The sequence below is a fragment of the Drosophila pseudoobscura genome, chromosome 4 (genome assembly GCF_009870125.1).
Source record: "Drosophila pseudoobscura strain MV-25-SWS-2005 chromosome 4, UCI_Dpse_MV25, whole genome shotgun sequence".
NCBI lineage: Eukaryota > Metazoa > Arthropoda > Insecta > Diptera > Drosophilidae > Drosophila > Drosophila pseudoobscura.
Genome location: NC_046681.1, coordinates 3,496,359 through 3,513,912, shown reverse-complemented (window position 1 = coordinate 3,513,912; position 17,554 = coordinate 3,496,359). Strand labels below are relative to the sequence as shown.

Here is a 17,554-nt window from a genome sequence, read left to right as displayed (position 1 = left end):
TATGCCTGCAGGTGGTATGGTTCAAACAACAAACAGTTGAGTACATAATAATGAGTATGTATGTATGTATGTACACACATATGCATGTTTAACATTCCACAAAACATAATTGAAAGCTACCTGAACACACACGCACACGCACTTGTCCAGATATGTATGGCTGAAGCTTTTCACACTCAAACGCACACGCACACAAACACAAACGCACTGGGGGCGTAACGGCTCTGGCAAAATATGAAATATGCGCTTGCTCCAACAAGTTTGTTCCTGTTGTTGGTGCTGCGGCTCCACTCCTCTGCTTAATTTCTATGTAATTTCGCTCTCTCTTTCTCTCAACAGAATTCACACCTAAGCAGAAGTAACAGCAGCAGCAGCAGCAGCCCCCATTACAGATGCTGAGTGGTGTCGGTGTCCCTCCCTACCCCGCCCTACCGGGTCGCTTCGTAATTCATTTTCCAGTCTCGGGCCTGCGCATAAGCCCGGCTGGCTGCGTTGGGGTAGGTGTATCTCTGTCTGCTGGGGCGGAGGGGCATTATGTTGTCACGGATCTCCATTGCATTCCATTGAAAAGTGCAGACACACACGCACACACACAAGCGGCGGTGCATGTCTGGGCCTGATTGTACATGTATGTACATGTGTTTCCCATGTGCAGCATTTGCAATTTCGTTAGCGGCGCCGCCATCGTCGTCGTCACTTTTAGCATTTTTCTGTTATCTTTGCAAAAAGTGTGACCTTGTCACTAGTTTTAATTGCGATTGAGAATATGCATTGGGATTATCGCGGATGCGCTGGCGAATGTGCTGCCATTCGAAGGGGTGGACCGTGCTTTATTCTGGAAAAGATTTAGATTCGCCTCCTCGACGTTCCCCTCCCAAACATTTTCGGCCAGCTGTCGAACGGTCCACCAATAGACTCAACACAACCCAACCCGCCTGAGCTGACTCTCTCAAAGAAAACCAGATACCCTTATCAAAGCCGTCGCATTTCATATTTCCATTCGGGGAGTTCTCCGAGGAGGTGGGCCGTCATTTAAAAAACCATAAATTCGACGGCAATAACGGATAAAGTATGTTTATTTGGATATTAGGCTAAGCAGCGGCAGAACGGAACGGAACTGAACGGAAAAGGCCCATAAAAGGGGTAGAAAGTCGCAAAAGAACTTGCGACACGAGACGGTCTAGAAGAAGACGTTTCTTAAAAAACTCTTTAACACTTGATTTAACTTCTGCGAGTACAGTCCGTGCCAGAGCAATACGGCAGTTGTAGCCGTATCCATATGAAAAATACACTTTTATTCTATAGATCGTATATAGTAGTATCGTATTTAGGAGTAATACGATATCGAATAAGTTCAGCTGTGGGATTTATTTGCTTAAGGATTAATACAATTACAAAATTAATGTTTATTAATCAGGCAGGAAGGAATGAATAAAGATATGTATCAAGTATGATTTATTCAACCATTTAAATTTGTGTAAAAATCTTAAACATTAAAAGTTTTTCCTTCGGTAATAATTTCCTTGGGTCATTTATTTAGTAATTCTTTAATTTATTAAAATTTATTGATGATCAAAAGAGAGGCTACATATGTCGAATTCCAAGAGATTTGCGTATCTAACATTAGTTGTGTATTGAGGAGTAAAAAAGTAAAGTTAGTCCTCAAATTCAACATAAATTGTCGTCATGCCATGACGTATCGTAGCGAGACGCACTGTATCCGATACCCTCACGCGTCAGGGAAGGTCGGACGAAGGAGGGTGGATATCTGTGTGCTCGGCATATGAATATGAATTGTAATAGATTTAGATATGAATCGGAAATACATATGTCTGTATGGATATGGAGGGGTTCCCAACAAAGGTCTGGCTCTGGGCTACTGAAAGGAGCAGCTACAGCGTATAATCCAAGAAAATTGATTGAAGATAACTTTTTTCTTGAGATACATGAAAGAAAAACGCTCAAAAATAAGTTGCAAAACGCCACAAAAGAGAAAAATTAATTTACTCTCTTTGAGAGTGGGGAAAATGGGAAATGGAATTTTAAGCCAAATGAGTTGGGTCATTCAATCGAAAAGTTCCGCAAACTAAGACCCGAAAAAATTTTAAAGTTTCCGGCGACGAAAAATGCTGAAAAATTCGTGGCCAGATTGAGCGTATCAAATTTGACACTCGGCAAAGTCTCGCCACAGCTCTTCTTCGTCCGTGCTTTATTCTTTCTGGTATAAATTATATGGCACTTGCCACGTGTCACCGATTTGTACGGGGGCAAAGTGTGAAATATTCCGGAAAGGACTCTATAAAACGGCCTTCGTCTCTTCACCCATGCCCAAATCGTCAGTTCCATGAAGCGTGAAATATTTTTACTTCTTTCAGTTTGCAAGGAGAATTTAGTCCGTGCGGAAATTTAACCAATTTAAAAGGAGAGCACACACGACTGGAGTCGGCACGCCCCCTTTTCTCGGGTCTGCCCTTATTGTATCCCTTTCTCGGGCAAAGACGGAGCTCCTTTATCCGTTTTATTGTGGTAATAAAACTACAATACAAATTGTTTGAATGAGATTGAGCAACATTTGAATGGAGCATGAAATGATGCCGGTTCTCCTTCTGCTGCTCTCCCCCATCCCCATCCCCATCCCATCGTACTCGTTTTCGTATTCGTATGTGCTCTAACGAGTCGATATTTATGGATTGTTTTGGTTAATTTTTTGCGGGAAATAGCCACATGAATGTTAAAGCTCTGGTGTGTCCATTTATTTAGACTGATGAGTAGTTTTAATGAATATTGATTGTATAGGTTTGCGGATATTTACATAAGAGTGGTCAAAGAGCATATTACATTATTGATAGGATCGATCGAAAGAAAAGGTTCATATTTGTACGAGTATGTGGTATTTGACAGCTTACTAAGATATTTCAACCAAACCAAACCTTCCTTAACCAGCATTGAACAGAAGCGATCGACCTATTGGCCCCGTATATGTACACATTTTTTAAATCTAGGGCTTTCACCTTCTGGTATGTTCTAAAACAAACTGGGCCAGCTCACCCGATGGTTATTTCGGTCTGATAGTTACGAGTACTGTCCCCGATCAATCCTTAGATCTCTGCTGCGCACACACAATCTATAACACTGGACTTTTAATTACCAGAGGCAGTGCTGAAATTTATGCGCTGCATTGTGGAGACCATTAAAGGGTTTATTCTCTCATATAATAAAATCGCCGGAGGAAACAAGGTCACACGGAACCCTCGGCCCAGGCGTGGCAATGTGGGTGACCGCTCGACTCCTGGACGTGGTCAATGGGGAAATAATCTACATGTTTATGGCTATTTGCGTTTCGACCTCCGCCAAGATAAGCCATAATTTGATTAAGCTAACCCCGTTGTCCGGGGGAATGTGGTAAGTGAATAAAAATATGTAAAAGCATAATTCAAACAGGGTCCAAAATGGATCCGTGGACTTAGAGCATAAGCAGAAAGGCTTATGGACATAAAACCAAGAGCATAAACCGTCGGGCGACGAATCCTGCGGTCAGCTTGGCCGAGCATGTGTCCGTGTCAGTGTCCGGGTGTGTGTCCGGGTGTGTGTCCGCATGGGTGTCCGTGCGGGTGTGCGGTCTTGTTTAACCAACGATTATGGAAATTGTCTGAGGCGGAAGGAGAATCAGCGATGTAGAGGCCAAGGGAGAGGAAAGATTTGCACAGCCAGATAGGACAAATGACACGTAGCTGACCCCGGACCCAGAACGGACCCGCATCCAAGGCGGGCAGGACACCCTCTAAAAAATATTTGTTCACACATGTGCGGGGGAGTGGGGGGGTCAGGACTTGACCAGCAACGGCCACTGCAGTCACGTGTGACTCGCCTCCCTCTTTTTTCATGTGTGTCGTGCTGCCCTTTCCCCAACACATAAATTGCATTTGCCGGGAGATTCCACCATCCTCTACCTCTACCTCCACCGCTACCCCTGCTATCCCCAACGTTATTTAAACTAAATCAAGTCCCGGATATATCAGCGCCAAATTGGCAAGCCAGGAGTCGAGACTCAAACGGATGAGCATAAAAATAATCATAAACGTTTATCACATGACCAGCGGACAGTACAGAAGCGACAGGAGAAAATAGGGATATAGGATGGGGATGGGGATGGGGATGGGGATGGGGATGGCTATGGGAGAGATTTGATGAAAAGGATAGCGCAAATTCGAACAAGAAAGGAACGTGATGGAACGCGATATTTGCTCCAATGGAGCGAAGGAATCAATGTGGGTCACTCCAAGTGGGGTTGGACGAAACACCGATTGGGCAGGAAGCGGGAACGGGAGTATTCCATTGAGCAGGCAACATTGCGAAGTAAGTATAAAGGAGATACACGATTATCTAGACCGTAAGAAATCCCTTTGTTACTGGATTGTTGCTAATTGACACACACATTTTAAGACATCAGCTCACTCCCAGACTACTCCCAGAAGACTTTTCTGCTGCCTACTAATACTAATACTAATATTATTTATTATTTATTCAAATTTCACGGTAACAAATGATTAATCCTCCATTCTAGACTCTAGATTCCACGGGTAGAGGAGACAGGTAGAACACTCAGATACATTCAATTATTTTCTTCACCTTGAGTTTTGTGTTCATTTTGTTTTCAAGATGAGTATGTATAAAAATCAAGGTGCAATTCCGAGCCGATAACATTTACTGCTGTTGAAAGTCCCCTCAATGAGGAGCTTCCGATTCGAAATGCACCAACGGAAAGTCGAGACTATAGTCCATATATGTACTTGTATATTGTGTTTTTGATAAACCCATAGAATAAAGGGGAAATGGACGTTAGATGAAAAGCATGAATTTACTTTCCACTACTTTCAAACTGTTTCCTATGTGTATAAGATACATACATATGTATAATATCTAAGAAATAATAAATGCCATGTTATTTTGGCTTGTAAGTGTCCTTTTCACATATGAGACTACGAGTGCCTTCCATCATCTCCCATCATCCATATCCGTTCTGCCACCAACCATCAACCCACCCACCTCCAATCAAAAACGGGAAACCCTAAAATTGCTCTTAAGTGATTTTAAACTGGCAACTTCCGCTCTGCACTGTGCTCGGAGCCTGTCGGCACATGTGAGTGGGCGTGGCAGTATTGTTGGCGAAACAATGAGCACTTAGCAAGGCGAGCAGCAGCACAGATTTTACCTTTCCACCCATGGAGACCAATCCGAACACCGAACACCAAATACCGAATACCGAATACCGATTCCAGAGCTAACCACACATGAAGAATCTCGTTTGGGCCGCAATTAAATTTGGACTTTCCCCCAAACCGCGTCCCTCTCCTTGCGATCGAGTGGTGGAGTACAGGCCTCTTGCATTTACATCAAATGAGGGTCATTAAGCTGCCCAGTCCCCAGTTCCCAGTGCCAGAGCACATTTATCGATGGGTAGGGTATTGTGTTCCCCCGGTATCGCTGGATGTACTCGTATGTGTGCTAATCTCTTAATGCGTTTAGCGCACATTTCTATTTGCTTAATGAATTGTTACCGAATACATTCGCACCGAGTTCTCGCTCTCGTTCTCGTTCTCGTTCAGCTTTTCTGGTATTCATTTATTCACTGCCCCGGGTCATTTGTCGACGTTTGTCTTTTGATTTGGAACAGTTTGGGGCTGGCTGCGGCGGAATGGATGAGGAGGAGGCTGAGTGGTGGCGGAGTTGGTGGCAGAAGTTGGCCATTGGGGCAGCTCAATTAGGTTGATTAGTGCATCATGGTCAGGGTCGGGTTCGGTTCGGTCGACACAAGGTTCGGTACTTTATTCCCCGATATTTTTCTTTGATAAAGATGTAAGATGTAAGCCATACCAGTAGTTTAGTGCATCAATTATTTTTCTATATACAATCGTGTTAGATTCGTCAAACAGTCTGCAAGAAGTCATATAAAAGTTGCGATACCATCATGCATATAACCGTTTTTAAAAGAATCCTATTGCACACCAACATACACCAACATACACCAACATACCATAAATCTTCCCCGCCTGCCAGTAAACGGTTTCCATTTCAAGATCACGCTCCACTAAACAGGAAACAAAAGGAAAAGTAGCCAAATCCGAGACCGAGCCCGTATCCGCATATGAGTTGATCTTCCGAATAAATGAGAAATATGGGAGTACATCCGTTTGGGGGGGTGGGGAGAGATTTGAGTTGCTTTTAACTGCAGCCGCAATATCTATCTATAAGCAATCATTTTATTACCCCCGCGACAAGGACATGCCAGGGAGGCATGGTGGATGGTGGGCAGGCGGGCTGGCGGGCTGGTGGGGTGGGGTATGGGGCATGATGTGAGCGATATGCAGCGATTGGCCACGGCATAAATTACAATCAAAATGAATTGATATGCGTGTTAATAAACAGGGAGCAGGATGGCACGCAGAGACAGAGGAGGTCGAGACAGGAAGTAACCAGTTTGGCAGCCACCACGGAATGGCGGCATTTCGATTTTACGCTTTTATGATTTCTCGATTTTGGTCGGAGAGAACACCAGGGGACGTACGGGCATACGAAGAGTACACGGACAGGAGAGGACGGTGGAAGAGTGGAAGCTGTGTGTCTGAGAGTCGCTCTTAATTAATAAGCCCGGCCAAAAGTTGTGTGTTTGCTTGCTAAATATTTGCCATGGCATAAATTAAGGCCGCCCTCACACTCGCACTCGCACTCCAGCCAGGTACAGTCCCACCGCCAGCAGACAAGCGTCGATAATAAGAGACAGAGACGTGTCGGAGTCGGAATCGGAGTCGGAGTCGGAATCGGAGTCGGTGTTCGAGAGGGTCACGGAGTGAGGAAAGTCCTGAAATTGAAATGTTCTGGCCATGGCAGAGATTGTATAATTATCGAGCCGGCTCTGTTGGCAGTGTAATTCAATATTAATTAAACCATCCAATTGTCGACAACAATAAATAAATTAAACGGCGGCCTGACGGAATGCTGATCCCTGCAATCGATTCGGTGCCTCGTTCTTTTTCATCTTTTTTGCTCCAATTTATTGCAAATTCAGCAGAAACCATTTGCGAAAAATGTATTTAATTTCATTCGTTTTTTGTGTAATTTCGACGGCTAGTTGCTCTGGTAACAATATGTTGGCGAAATATTTAAATTGATTTATTAAAAATTGTGAATTTTTTTATTTTTCAACCTCATTATGCGCTCAAGTCGCGCGTGCACTGGTTGTTGTAGTCGTTGTGTCGTCGAGAAGGAGGTGCGGGGCCGAGCCCGACTTGAATGCGCGATTCTGCCGCGCCAATCACTTTTTCACTGTTGTTACTTTTTGTTGGCTTTTGTACATATATTTTATTTTAGTTTTCCGCCGGGGGTTCGTTGACCGACAGTGTCGACCCCAGAGTGCTGACACGAGCTTCGATGTCGCCCCTTTGCCCAGCCTCGTGTTGCAATCGCTTCGCTTCGCGTCTCCGGTCTCCGGTCTTTTGGCTTTTGCGTTTTTTCCTAATCAGCGAAAATCGTTGCGAGACTGAGGTGATAATTTCCCCGGTAAGACCTGTGCGAGAGAGCGCGCTCGAGAGCAGAATCCACAGATAGATCATCTTCCCTTGTTGTATTTGTGGAATGATGCATTGGTTCTCCACCAGCAAAGCCAGGCGCCTGTGCAAGGTGGAAATATAATAGTATAAGTCTAATTGAAAGATCATTAACTTATTGGGAAACCGCATGGTTGGTGAGGGGCAGGAACGTGTTCTGAAAGAGTACTCCTTCATTAAATACCTGATATTTATACCATATAGAAGATCTCAATGATCTAAGATGATATATATATGTACATGCATATGCCTACTTTTTGGATAACCTATGGGTAACTATTGCCGTAGGGCTATATGAGAGTTAGTGTGTATCCCTCAAATCTTAGATCAAATCTAAGTTTTCAATGATAGGGACAGGATTCAGCCAGTCCCTGGAAAACCGGGACTATCCTTTACAATCCTACTCAATCCCATATCAATCTGTTCAGCGCTTTAAGTGTTTTACAAATGATTGATGACTTCAAAGCTATGAGTATCGCGTTGCACTTGTCTGTACTGTTGAATGTCGCTGGAAAAGGCACTGTTTGCGGTTGGGTTTCGCTTCGCGAAAACGTGAGGGAAGCCATTGTTTATGTTCCCACGGTTGTTGGATAAATTTCAAGGTAACCGAGAATCTAAGTGACGATATCAACAGATCGACTTTACGTTCGCTGTTTATGTACATATCTAGGGGGAAATTCTTTCAGTGATTTTGTTTTATAAATATGTATGTCTGTACATATATGTACATATATATGGGGGGATATTCCAACTCCACGATGGATCTCCAAACAGTGATCTTTCATTTTTTCCAAGAATACCTGACACTCTATAATGTTCCAAATTCGAGGCTTCTAATTCAAAACATTCCTTCCAACTGCTGCAGAGCGAACCTGTTGCCCACCTTCCACATTCCATCAGGGGTTCCGCGAAACTCTAGGGGACTGTACTCCATCTCCATCTCCAGCCTTATTAAGATACATTAGTTCTGTATATGTAGAAGAGTAGCTTTTGGCTTGCACTCATTACTCATTTGCCTCTTTACATAAGTCCCAAAAAAACAAAAATAAGGAAAAAGAAAACAAAAATGAAATCTGCCGAATCGGCGGAAAGAAAACACCGGACCAAAGAGAACAAAAAAAAATACAATACTCTAAAATGAAATATGAAAAGAAAGAATTATAAAAGCAAAAACAATTTGAATGCACCTGTGTGGCGACACCACTACCTGGTTCTGGCTTCTTGGATTGCTGCCACGGGCAGAGGGGGCTAGCAGCGGGGCTCTGAGGCGGTCTCAACCTTCTGGTAAACGCGAACGCTCCGTGAAGGTTGCCCCAGAATAGCTTCACCCATCTCCCCTGCCCCCTCCCCCTACCACCAGTACGGGGAGTACGGGGAGTATCGGGGAGGGGAGACCACAGTTCTTTTTGGGGCAAAATCAAATTCAACCAATTTGTAATGGCCCGGAATTGAAGGAAAAGGCAAATGTCTTCATATGCTTCATGCTAAGGCTTCCTCTTCGTTCTGTCTCTTTTTTATGGGCCACAGCCAATGAACCAGATAGACATCCTGCGTGGCCCACACACGTACCCACCCATGCGCCCAAACCCATTCAGAGCGCTCTGGACTAGTGTCCCGACTAGAAGATACCCGGCACTCAGGTTCGTATCACAATTTATCACAATACATTTAAGCAGAACAAGATTAAAGGGCAGACATTTTTTTTTTTGATTATTCCAGGTCGCCAGATCTTTATTAAAATTGTGGATAGGACTTGATCCACGGCTGTTGATCCTTATTTGCAGCCTATCCTTGCAGCCTACACTTACAGGGTATGGACACAGAGGGGGAAAAACAGAAATGTGATTTAATTTATTATTACAAACGTTAAAGGAGTCGAGGACGAAGACGTCCCTGGACAGGGTCCAGACAAAGTTCGGATCTGCGGAAGGGATAGGGGGGGTCGAAAGCGATTTACGGCAGCGCATCAATTCAACGGACAGAAGAAGGACGCGGGGACTGGCAAATGAGTTCCATTTATATCATTGGTCATTACGGAAATTATGCGACGCCGAAGCAGCTCCAGCCCCCAGACCCCAGACCCCAGCCCCCAGCCACCGGCCCCAGAGTAGATATACTGGGCACGGAAGCGGTATAAAACGATAAAGATACATTGCAAACGGAAGTCGAAGTATGAAAATCGCCTCTGGGACGACGACAACTGCATGGCAAAGGATATACGGTATGAATGACACTGGACAAGCAGACGGGTCGGCACTGGCCTGCCCACTGACACGGACTGGGGTGAAGTCGTAAAAAACAGCAGAGCAGCCCATCAATAAAAAACGCAAGACAATGGACCGTGCTCTGAGGGGCCCTCCGCCCTGGGGGAGCGTAATCCATGGGAAGGACGAAGGAAGCTTTAGACTCTCTCAGAAGATGCCAGCCCAGAGATTAGAGCTGGGAATAAGTCAGTGAAAAAGGAAGTGACGCGATCTCAATGTTGAGATTATGCTTGGTCTATTATCAACAGCTGTACGGCTGTTCCTTATACCAGACCTAAGGAAAACACAGCCCATCTTATTGATTCGGAATGCCTGTCAATTAAATCAAGCTGCTGGGTAGGTAAAGAGTAAATTCCCATACGTGTATTCTCGGAAGGGAATCGCAAGGAATTCCAGGTCGACCCAGCGATGTCTGTCCGTCTGTTTTCGAATAGAAAACGGTGCGGGGTTTTATTTAGCTCCTAGTCAGGAGTATGCCAGATTCGACAGATTCTGCCATAGGAACGATCGTTCGAAAAGCAATATCACCTGCTCAATCCCAACGACAATCCCCTTCAAATCCTCTTTCAAAGAGATGCTCTGGTCGTCGAAAACAAGCTTTCCGATTGGGTTAATACAAAAAGTGGTGTACAAACGAGCTGTTACGAGCAGAAGTTAGTTATACATAGTTTCCTACGTTTCCCCAACTGCCCATACTCGTTCGTCAATGATTGATAAGCTTTTGGCCAAAAACTTTTTGGCACTTGTCCTTTGACGCGATAAATTTCCCTTTTTCAGCGCTGCCAAAATGAGATTTACGAGCATATTTTGGAAAAACTTTACCCATAACAGAACTGCGACTGAGCTGAACAAAGCGGCGACTAATGAGCGCTTGAAGGACCGCAGAACAGAGTATTGGAAATCTTCATTAAGCTAATGAGCGGCTGACCCGGGAATGACGGCGCAAATGTTTCGAATGGGAACTGATGTGTTAACGATTTAAGGTTAAAGTCAAAACAGAGCCAACACTGGGAGCTCCCTCCGTCAATGTCAGATGTACGTGTGCGGCATGCAAAGCAAAGAGGAACACGCGACAGACACGGTGAAAGACAGCGAAACAGAGGAAGGAAACAGAGTAGCAGAGTAAAAGTAAAGAGCCGGAGGAAGCCCCCCAATCATCCGGCCATGCGATTACATGTGTGAACTATCGATTGAATTAAGACAAGCCGAGCAGGGGCCGGAGGGTCTGGTCTGACGACAGACCCGGAGATGAGGCAGGGACAGCCACTTAAGCGTGTCGCTTGACGGTCGTCGTGCGGGGCTCGACCAGCCAGCAGGTCCTCATCCACTTGAGGAACGTAATAAAAAACGCACCATCCCCCCGCACCAGACCTGCTAGAGATTCCCTGTCCCATCGCATCGCATCGCATCGCATCGCATCCCATTCCATCTAATCCAATCCCATAGCCACCGCTCATCAAAGCCGTCACACGTCGCAGTGCAGGCATAAAAAGAGTGCCCCGAGTACGCAGCATAATCAAACGGTGTGCGGACCATAATAATGTTGACAATCATCCCAGTTGGCCGAGATGGTCCTGGCTCTGCCGCCTGCCCCTAAGCACTGATTATGCCCGACATGAACTTAGCCCCATGGTCATGACAATTTACCGATTGTCATTGTCGTGTCTATAAATTTTGTTTGACAAGAGCCCATTCCCGTCCCCCAGCCCGGTGCTCTCCGTCCCATCCACACTCGACATCCACTCAAGCTGCCTGAATTCACTCGTGTCTGGCCTCCGGCTGCGGCAGATCCGGCGGACGGAGAGCCGGGAGAAAGACTTTCGGGCGCCGGCGATTTGCATCAGAATTTCATAATTATTGTTTAATCTGCACTTGAATCCGAAGAATACCGAAATGTCGCAGAGCTGAAGAGAGAAATATATTGAATAGCCATGGGTTGGGCGGCAGTCCAAAAGTCCAAGTGGAATGGAGAACCATTGAAGCCAGATTCTAGGAATAGGCTCTCCATGGAGAACCATTTTTGCTTTACCGAAATGTTTCGCACTTATATTTATTTAAATGGCGGTTAGAAGTGGTTTCCCCTCGCTTTCCCTTCGCTTTTTGACTTCTTGCATGCGCCGATTTCATGACCGAAAACGAAATCCGACACTTCCTGCTGGACAAGAAGCAAGCTGGAACCAAAATAAATAATACAGAATAAAAAAAGAACGAAATGAAAAGAGCTCGGAATAAAATGGCCACTTGATGGGCAAATAATACTCGTAAAAATCAGATTCGACAAAAATTGTTGCGCAACTTGGTCGATCGGGTTGGGTTGTGGTCGTCTCAGTCTCATTGCTCATTGCTCATTCGAGGGCTCAAAGACGACCGCCATCGCTTCTGAGGAGAAGGAGGGGGAGGAGGAGGAGGAGGAGGAGGAGGAGAAGACAGGAAACTCATATAATCCAAATAATAAATAAATTCAAGACCCAGAGCGCTAAAAGACGCCCGAACCCCAGCCCGGACCTCAATCAGAGCCAAATCTGAAATGCCATGAAAACAAACAAACTTGAAAAACTAGAGTTTTATTAATGAAAAATTACAAGGGCCAACACTGATCCATACCCACATCCAGATCCAAAACCGATCTGATGGCCGGATCGACTCTTTACCGAATTACGCCGCCTGATGGGCCCTTGGACTGCGACTCAGAGCCAGAGCCACAACCAGAACCAGAACCAGAACCAGAGCTAGGACCAGAGCTAGAGTCAGAGTCAAGGGCGGGTGTCTCGGTCCCCTCTTTGGGACCGCTTCTGATGTTGTTGATCTTCATGTTGATGATTGTAATTCGATGCTGCAGCTCCATCGGCATAAACATAGGCATCTGCATCGGCATCGGCATCGGCATCGCCTCCTTCTGCTCCTGCATGCGCCGTTACGCGACCCCTGTTTGTTGATAGTACTCGTAGCTTGAGCCACTCCGGACTCCGGAGATTGGATTGGACTGGATTTGTTTATGTTGATTCTGGCCCGCTTTGTCAATGCCGACAGACCACACAGCGTATGCAGTTCTGTGAAAATGAGGGGGTGTTCGCGATCGCCGCTACTAAGGGTGCAAGCTGAGATCGAGCCAAAGGGTTTTTCAGCAGAAAAAGAAAAAAGCCCGATGTGGGGCAATAAATGAAGATCGGACAAGTTATGTATCATGTAACGAGCACTTTATTATACTGGTAAATCAGTAAGTCGTACGATTTCGGATCAGGCGAAAGCCGTTTGTGGGGCGGACACTTACGATTCCAGTACTTTTAAAGACACAAGACATCTGTTCAGTAAATACAGATATGCGTATATTTATAAAGATTCGGACTGATCTACTTTTACTGGGGCTGACGTTGCACTGTGATATTGTACCCAAGTAAAACTGTGATAAGAATTAGTATCCACAAATTGTGTTCCGTACTGTTCATTTAAGTATAGTTGGTACTGAAATTAATGATCAAAGATGATTCGTCAGGGGCGGGGTCCTGGTTAAACTCAGCAACCACGTTTTTACTGTTGTTAGAATATAGTAAGATTCCACCTGACTAGAGTCTAGTTTGCTTTTTAAATCAAATGGAACATGAAAGGAACAACTATTCAAATTTGATGCCGAACAAGTAAGAATGGTGTCACTAAATTGTACACTTGTACATACGTACATGATAAGAGACGACTACGGCTGTCTACCCCCGTCTATCCGGATGTTTCAAGTGTGTACATTATGGCTGATCGAAGCGTGCTTTGTTCGGAACTTTACCATATATTTAGAAGTTTTGCGTATGACTGTCCATCCTTTATTGCTTTTCGTATCATATCCGAATAGATTTAGTGGAGGCCCACCTCTTCCTTCTGACTAGACCCGGCTCCTCGTTTCCAGAATTTAGGAACCCTGCCATAAATTCAATCAATTGCGACCTGCTCCTATTAGGCTTACTCACTATGAATTGAATTCCCTTCAGTCGAAAATACATACATATGTACCTATGTGAGTACATACATATGTACATATGTACCCAGGAAAAGTACACTTGGGATTGTAATTTTTTTAAATTAGATTTATTACTAACTTGATTTATGCACACTTATCGACTACTCACAATGTTTCTTTAATTTTAATTTATTTATAATTTCTTGCATTCAGTATTCGGTATTCGGTATTCGGTATTCAGTATTCGTCCTGTTCTTGACATTTCACAAAGAGAGACACTCGAATGTTTCCCAAAAAAACTTAAATGTACAGAATTGGCGTTGTATCTTCGTTTTATTTAAATCGGTGTGTGGGTGTGTATTTACATTATCGTCTGCAATGAGCTCTTTCTCCGTTTTCATTATTACATCGTATAGGACTTGTTTGTTCAGTTTAGTTCAGTTTAGTTTTGATTTGCTTCGTTTTGCTTCAGTTTCACTTTTTACAGATTCGGCTTCGAGTGTGGTATTTTGTCAGTACAAGTACTTGAAGTATTTAACCGTAATACAACCTTTGTTTAGTATGTGTATGGCTCAGGGCGGTGGAACGAAGAGGAAAGAAAAAACAGAATCGCGGCCTTTAAGATCAACATTACAGCTACCCTTATTTCATCAGTTATGATATCTATTCGCTCCTGCTCGCTTAATATTAGGGGGGAAACTAAGGCTAGAACTAATCAACAAATAAGCGTGTGTTCCTAACTCGTAATTTGTAATTGTAATTTTTAATCGTAATACAATGTAGCGATCGGTAATCAGAACCTGCAAATGATTCTCTACTCTTCCCTTTTTCGATTTCTATTTGATTTTGATTTTGCTTTTCGTCTTTATACAATGTTTGTTTTCTATACAAATGCGTTTTTTTTTTCATAATCAATAATCAATTTTTGCCTATAGTCAGGCTGATAATCAGCAAAAGTTCCGTCCAAACATGCCCACTCTCCCTGACCTCTCTCTCTTTCTCTATCTATAGCTTTAAAAGATCTCAAACTTAAATGGTAACGGAATTTATTGTCACAATCCTAAAAAAGAGAGAATTGGGTTAGGCTTATGGCCACAAAAACTAGATAGAAGAAAACTCCTGGGGAAAAATACCTTGTGGAATCAGTTCCATTTAGCCATTCAGTTGGCCAGCTGCTGGGCGGCCCACTGGTGGCCGCGATGCGAGGTTGTTGAGGAGGACGAGGTGGCTGCCGCCAGCTGGCGTCATAGGTAGAACTCTGGCGAGCTCTGGCTGTCGCCAGCTGCAGGCGGACCACCTCCTCCGGCAGCACCGATCCTTTGGAGACGCTGCATGAGCGCGTCCCGCTCCTGGCACACGCGCGAGTACTCATGCTTGAGACGGTGCAGGTCCTGGTTGAGCTGGCGATTGGCCTTCTCCAGCTCGTGGCGTTGGTGGAGGCGCTTGGAGCGGCAGTTCTGGGCGTAGCCGCGGTTCTTCAGGGTGCGCCGCTTCTGCTTCAGACGCACCACCTCCTCGCGGGGGCAGCCGTGAAGTCGCTTGTTCAGCTCCCGCACCGTCAGCGTGGTCAGCATGTCGTCGTTGATGCAGTCCTCCAGCGTGGCGGTGCTGTACGCTCCCGAGCAGGTCCTGGGCGACATGTTGTTCGAGGATCTCGTCGAGCTGGCCGACATGGGTCGGCAGGGCTGGAGGGCCGCTCGGGTGAGCACGCAACCCCCTCCCACGCTGCTGCTGCCGCTGCTGATGTTGCTCGGAACCTGGGGCAGGCAGGTGGGCGTGACCGAGCCGGAGGCCGCCGCGTACGTTGCCGTGTGGGAGTGGGCGTGTGGGTTCGAGTGCATGTTGATGGGGGCCAGGTCGAGGTTGTGGAAGTGGTGATGCGGATACTTGGCCTGCTGGAGCACGACCTGGTGCGGGTGCGGGTGCGCGTGCGGGAGAGGGTGAGGATGCGCGTGGGGATGGCCGTGCGGATATGGGTGCGGATGGGAGTGCGGATGGTGTTGGCTCTGCATCAGCGGCTGTCCGTGGTGGTGATGGTGGGCGGCGGCCGCCTGCAGGGCGTAGTCCCGCTGGCGATCCCACTCCTCGGCCTCTTCCTGGGAGCCGGGATAGGGCAGCGGCCGCAAATCGAGGGGCTGCTGGTCAGCACGTATGGAGTTGGTCAGCCACATCATTTCGTGGCTCAGTCCGGCACTGACCACTGGCGCAGCCTCCTTCCTACAGCTACTGCTGCCCGTCGGCGAGCCCACAACGGGCGGAGTCTCCGGCGGGGTGGAGGGCACGCCGCCTGGCACTCCGGCAGCCGAAGAGGAGGATGTGTTGACCAATATCGCCTGGCCGGGCATCGGGCCGTACTGCTCCGGGGGTGGCGAGAGGGGTTGCAGCCGCCGCTCATCTATGTGCCACTGGTGGCCCGAGAAGGAGCGGAGCTTGATGTGCGGCGATGGTGACAGCTCCTCGGCAACGGCTGGCTCTGGGACAGCCAGGGCCAGGGGCTCCGGCACCACCTCGTCGGGGACCGGTGGCTCCCCATGCACAGTGGTCCACTTGACCGCCACAGGCTGCGGCGGACTGTGATCCTCCCGTTTCACGTGCCCGATGGCGGCGGCCACAGCCGCGCTGTTGTTCGCGTTGCCGTTGCCGTTGGCGTTGCTGCTGCTGCTGCTGCTGCCGGCAACCGGCACCTCCAGGTGGTGCAGATCGAACTCCTGCACGTACGTATCGGCTATAGTGGGATCTTCCATTTTCATTGGATCGACCGCGACCGGCCGGTCTCACATGCGAGGGTCGGGGCAGGGTCAACTAGGACAACTATCGGGGCTTTCGGGGGCCACTCGCACTTAGCACTCGGATACTCGTACCGTGTCGGGCCGAAGTTTTTCTTTAATCTTTCTTCTTCCTTAAATTTTCCTCGCTTTTCGAGTGTTGATCACTTTGGGCACTATCTTTTTGGCATTATCTGTCTGCCTGCTCTCTCTCTCGCTCTCTCTCTTACTTTCTCTTTCTATTGCTCACTTGGAATTTATTTTGGATTTTTTCGCGAACGCGTTCTGCCGCCCACTGCGTCCAATTTCAAAGAGTTAACGGTGGCGAATGAGTCTGGCTCTGGCTCTCGGTCTGGCTGATGACTGAAGGGTGGCCCTGGGCCGAGGAATGGCCGCGACGCGCGCAGCGCCTCAATTTTATATACATGTACGAGTGTAGTGTGTAACGGTAAAGCTAAGAGACACGAAATGCAAAAACCGAATGCGACGACCACGACAACAGCTACATCGGCAGCTCGAACGCCATTCGCTGGTGGCTCGTTTGACTCCTGCTGGAACTGGAATTGGAAATGGTACGTAACGTGTGGCGAAAAGCTCGCCCTGCCGCCACCGCACACTTGTCGACAGCAGCAGCAGAAACAACACCAACAACCAGAAATCCACGAGAGCCAGAGCACCAACCAAGCGGAGAGAAAGAAAAGCAAACTGAGAAAGCTCCGCATCTCGGTGCTGTGCACAGTGGGGACAGAAGCGCAGAAAACTGCTTTCGCATCGCAGAAAATTGACTCTATGGGACACTATTCTCCAGTCACTGCAAATGGGCACTTCTATTCTGGCGTTACGTTTCATTCGTACGACAAAACGTAAAAAAATAATGGTTTATTTGAATACCAATTAGAGCTATACTTACCAAGAACAAATAATGACAACAACACAAAAGTACGGTTTTAAAGATATAAGCCAAAACGCGACCTG

General features: G+C 46.5%; 1 protein-coding gene and 1 long non-coding RNA gene across 2 annotated transcripts; one reads left to right on the top strand and one right to left on the bottom strand.

The window, feature by feature from the left end:
• Nucleotides 1-8,879: 8,879 nt before the first annotated feature.
• Nucleotides 8,880-12,273, top strand: LOC26532195 (uncharacterized). The gene is made up of 3 exons (XR_004469424.1): nt 8,880-9,244; nt 9,324-9,415; nt 9,477-12,273. It is a non-coding gene; the product is annotated as an uncharacterized lncRNA (long non-coding RNA).
• Nucleotides 12,274-14,128: 1,855 nt separating this feature from the next.
• On the bottom strand, nt 14,129-17,114 carry tj (traffic jam). Its single transcript, XM_001356224.4, has one exon. It carries the CDS (start codon nt 16,562-16,564, stop codon nt 15,059-15,061), a length of 1,506 nt encoding a protein of 501 aa, XP_001356260.4. The 5' UTR covers nt 16,565-17,114; the 3' UTR covers nt 14,129-15,058.
• Nucleotides 17,115-17,554: the final 440 nt, after the last annotated feature.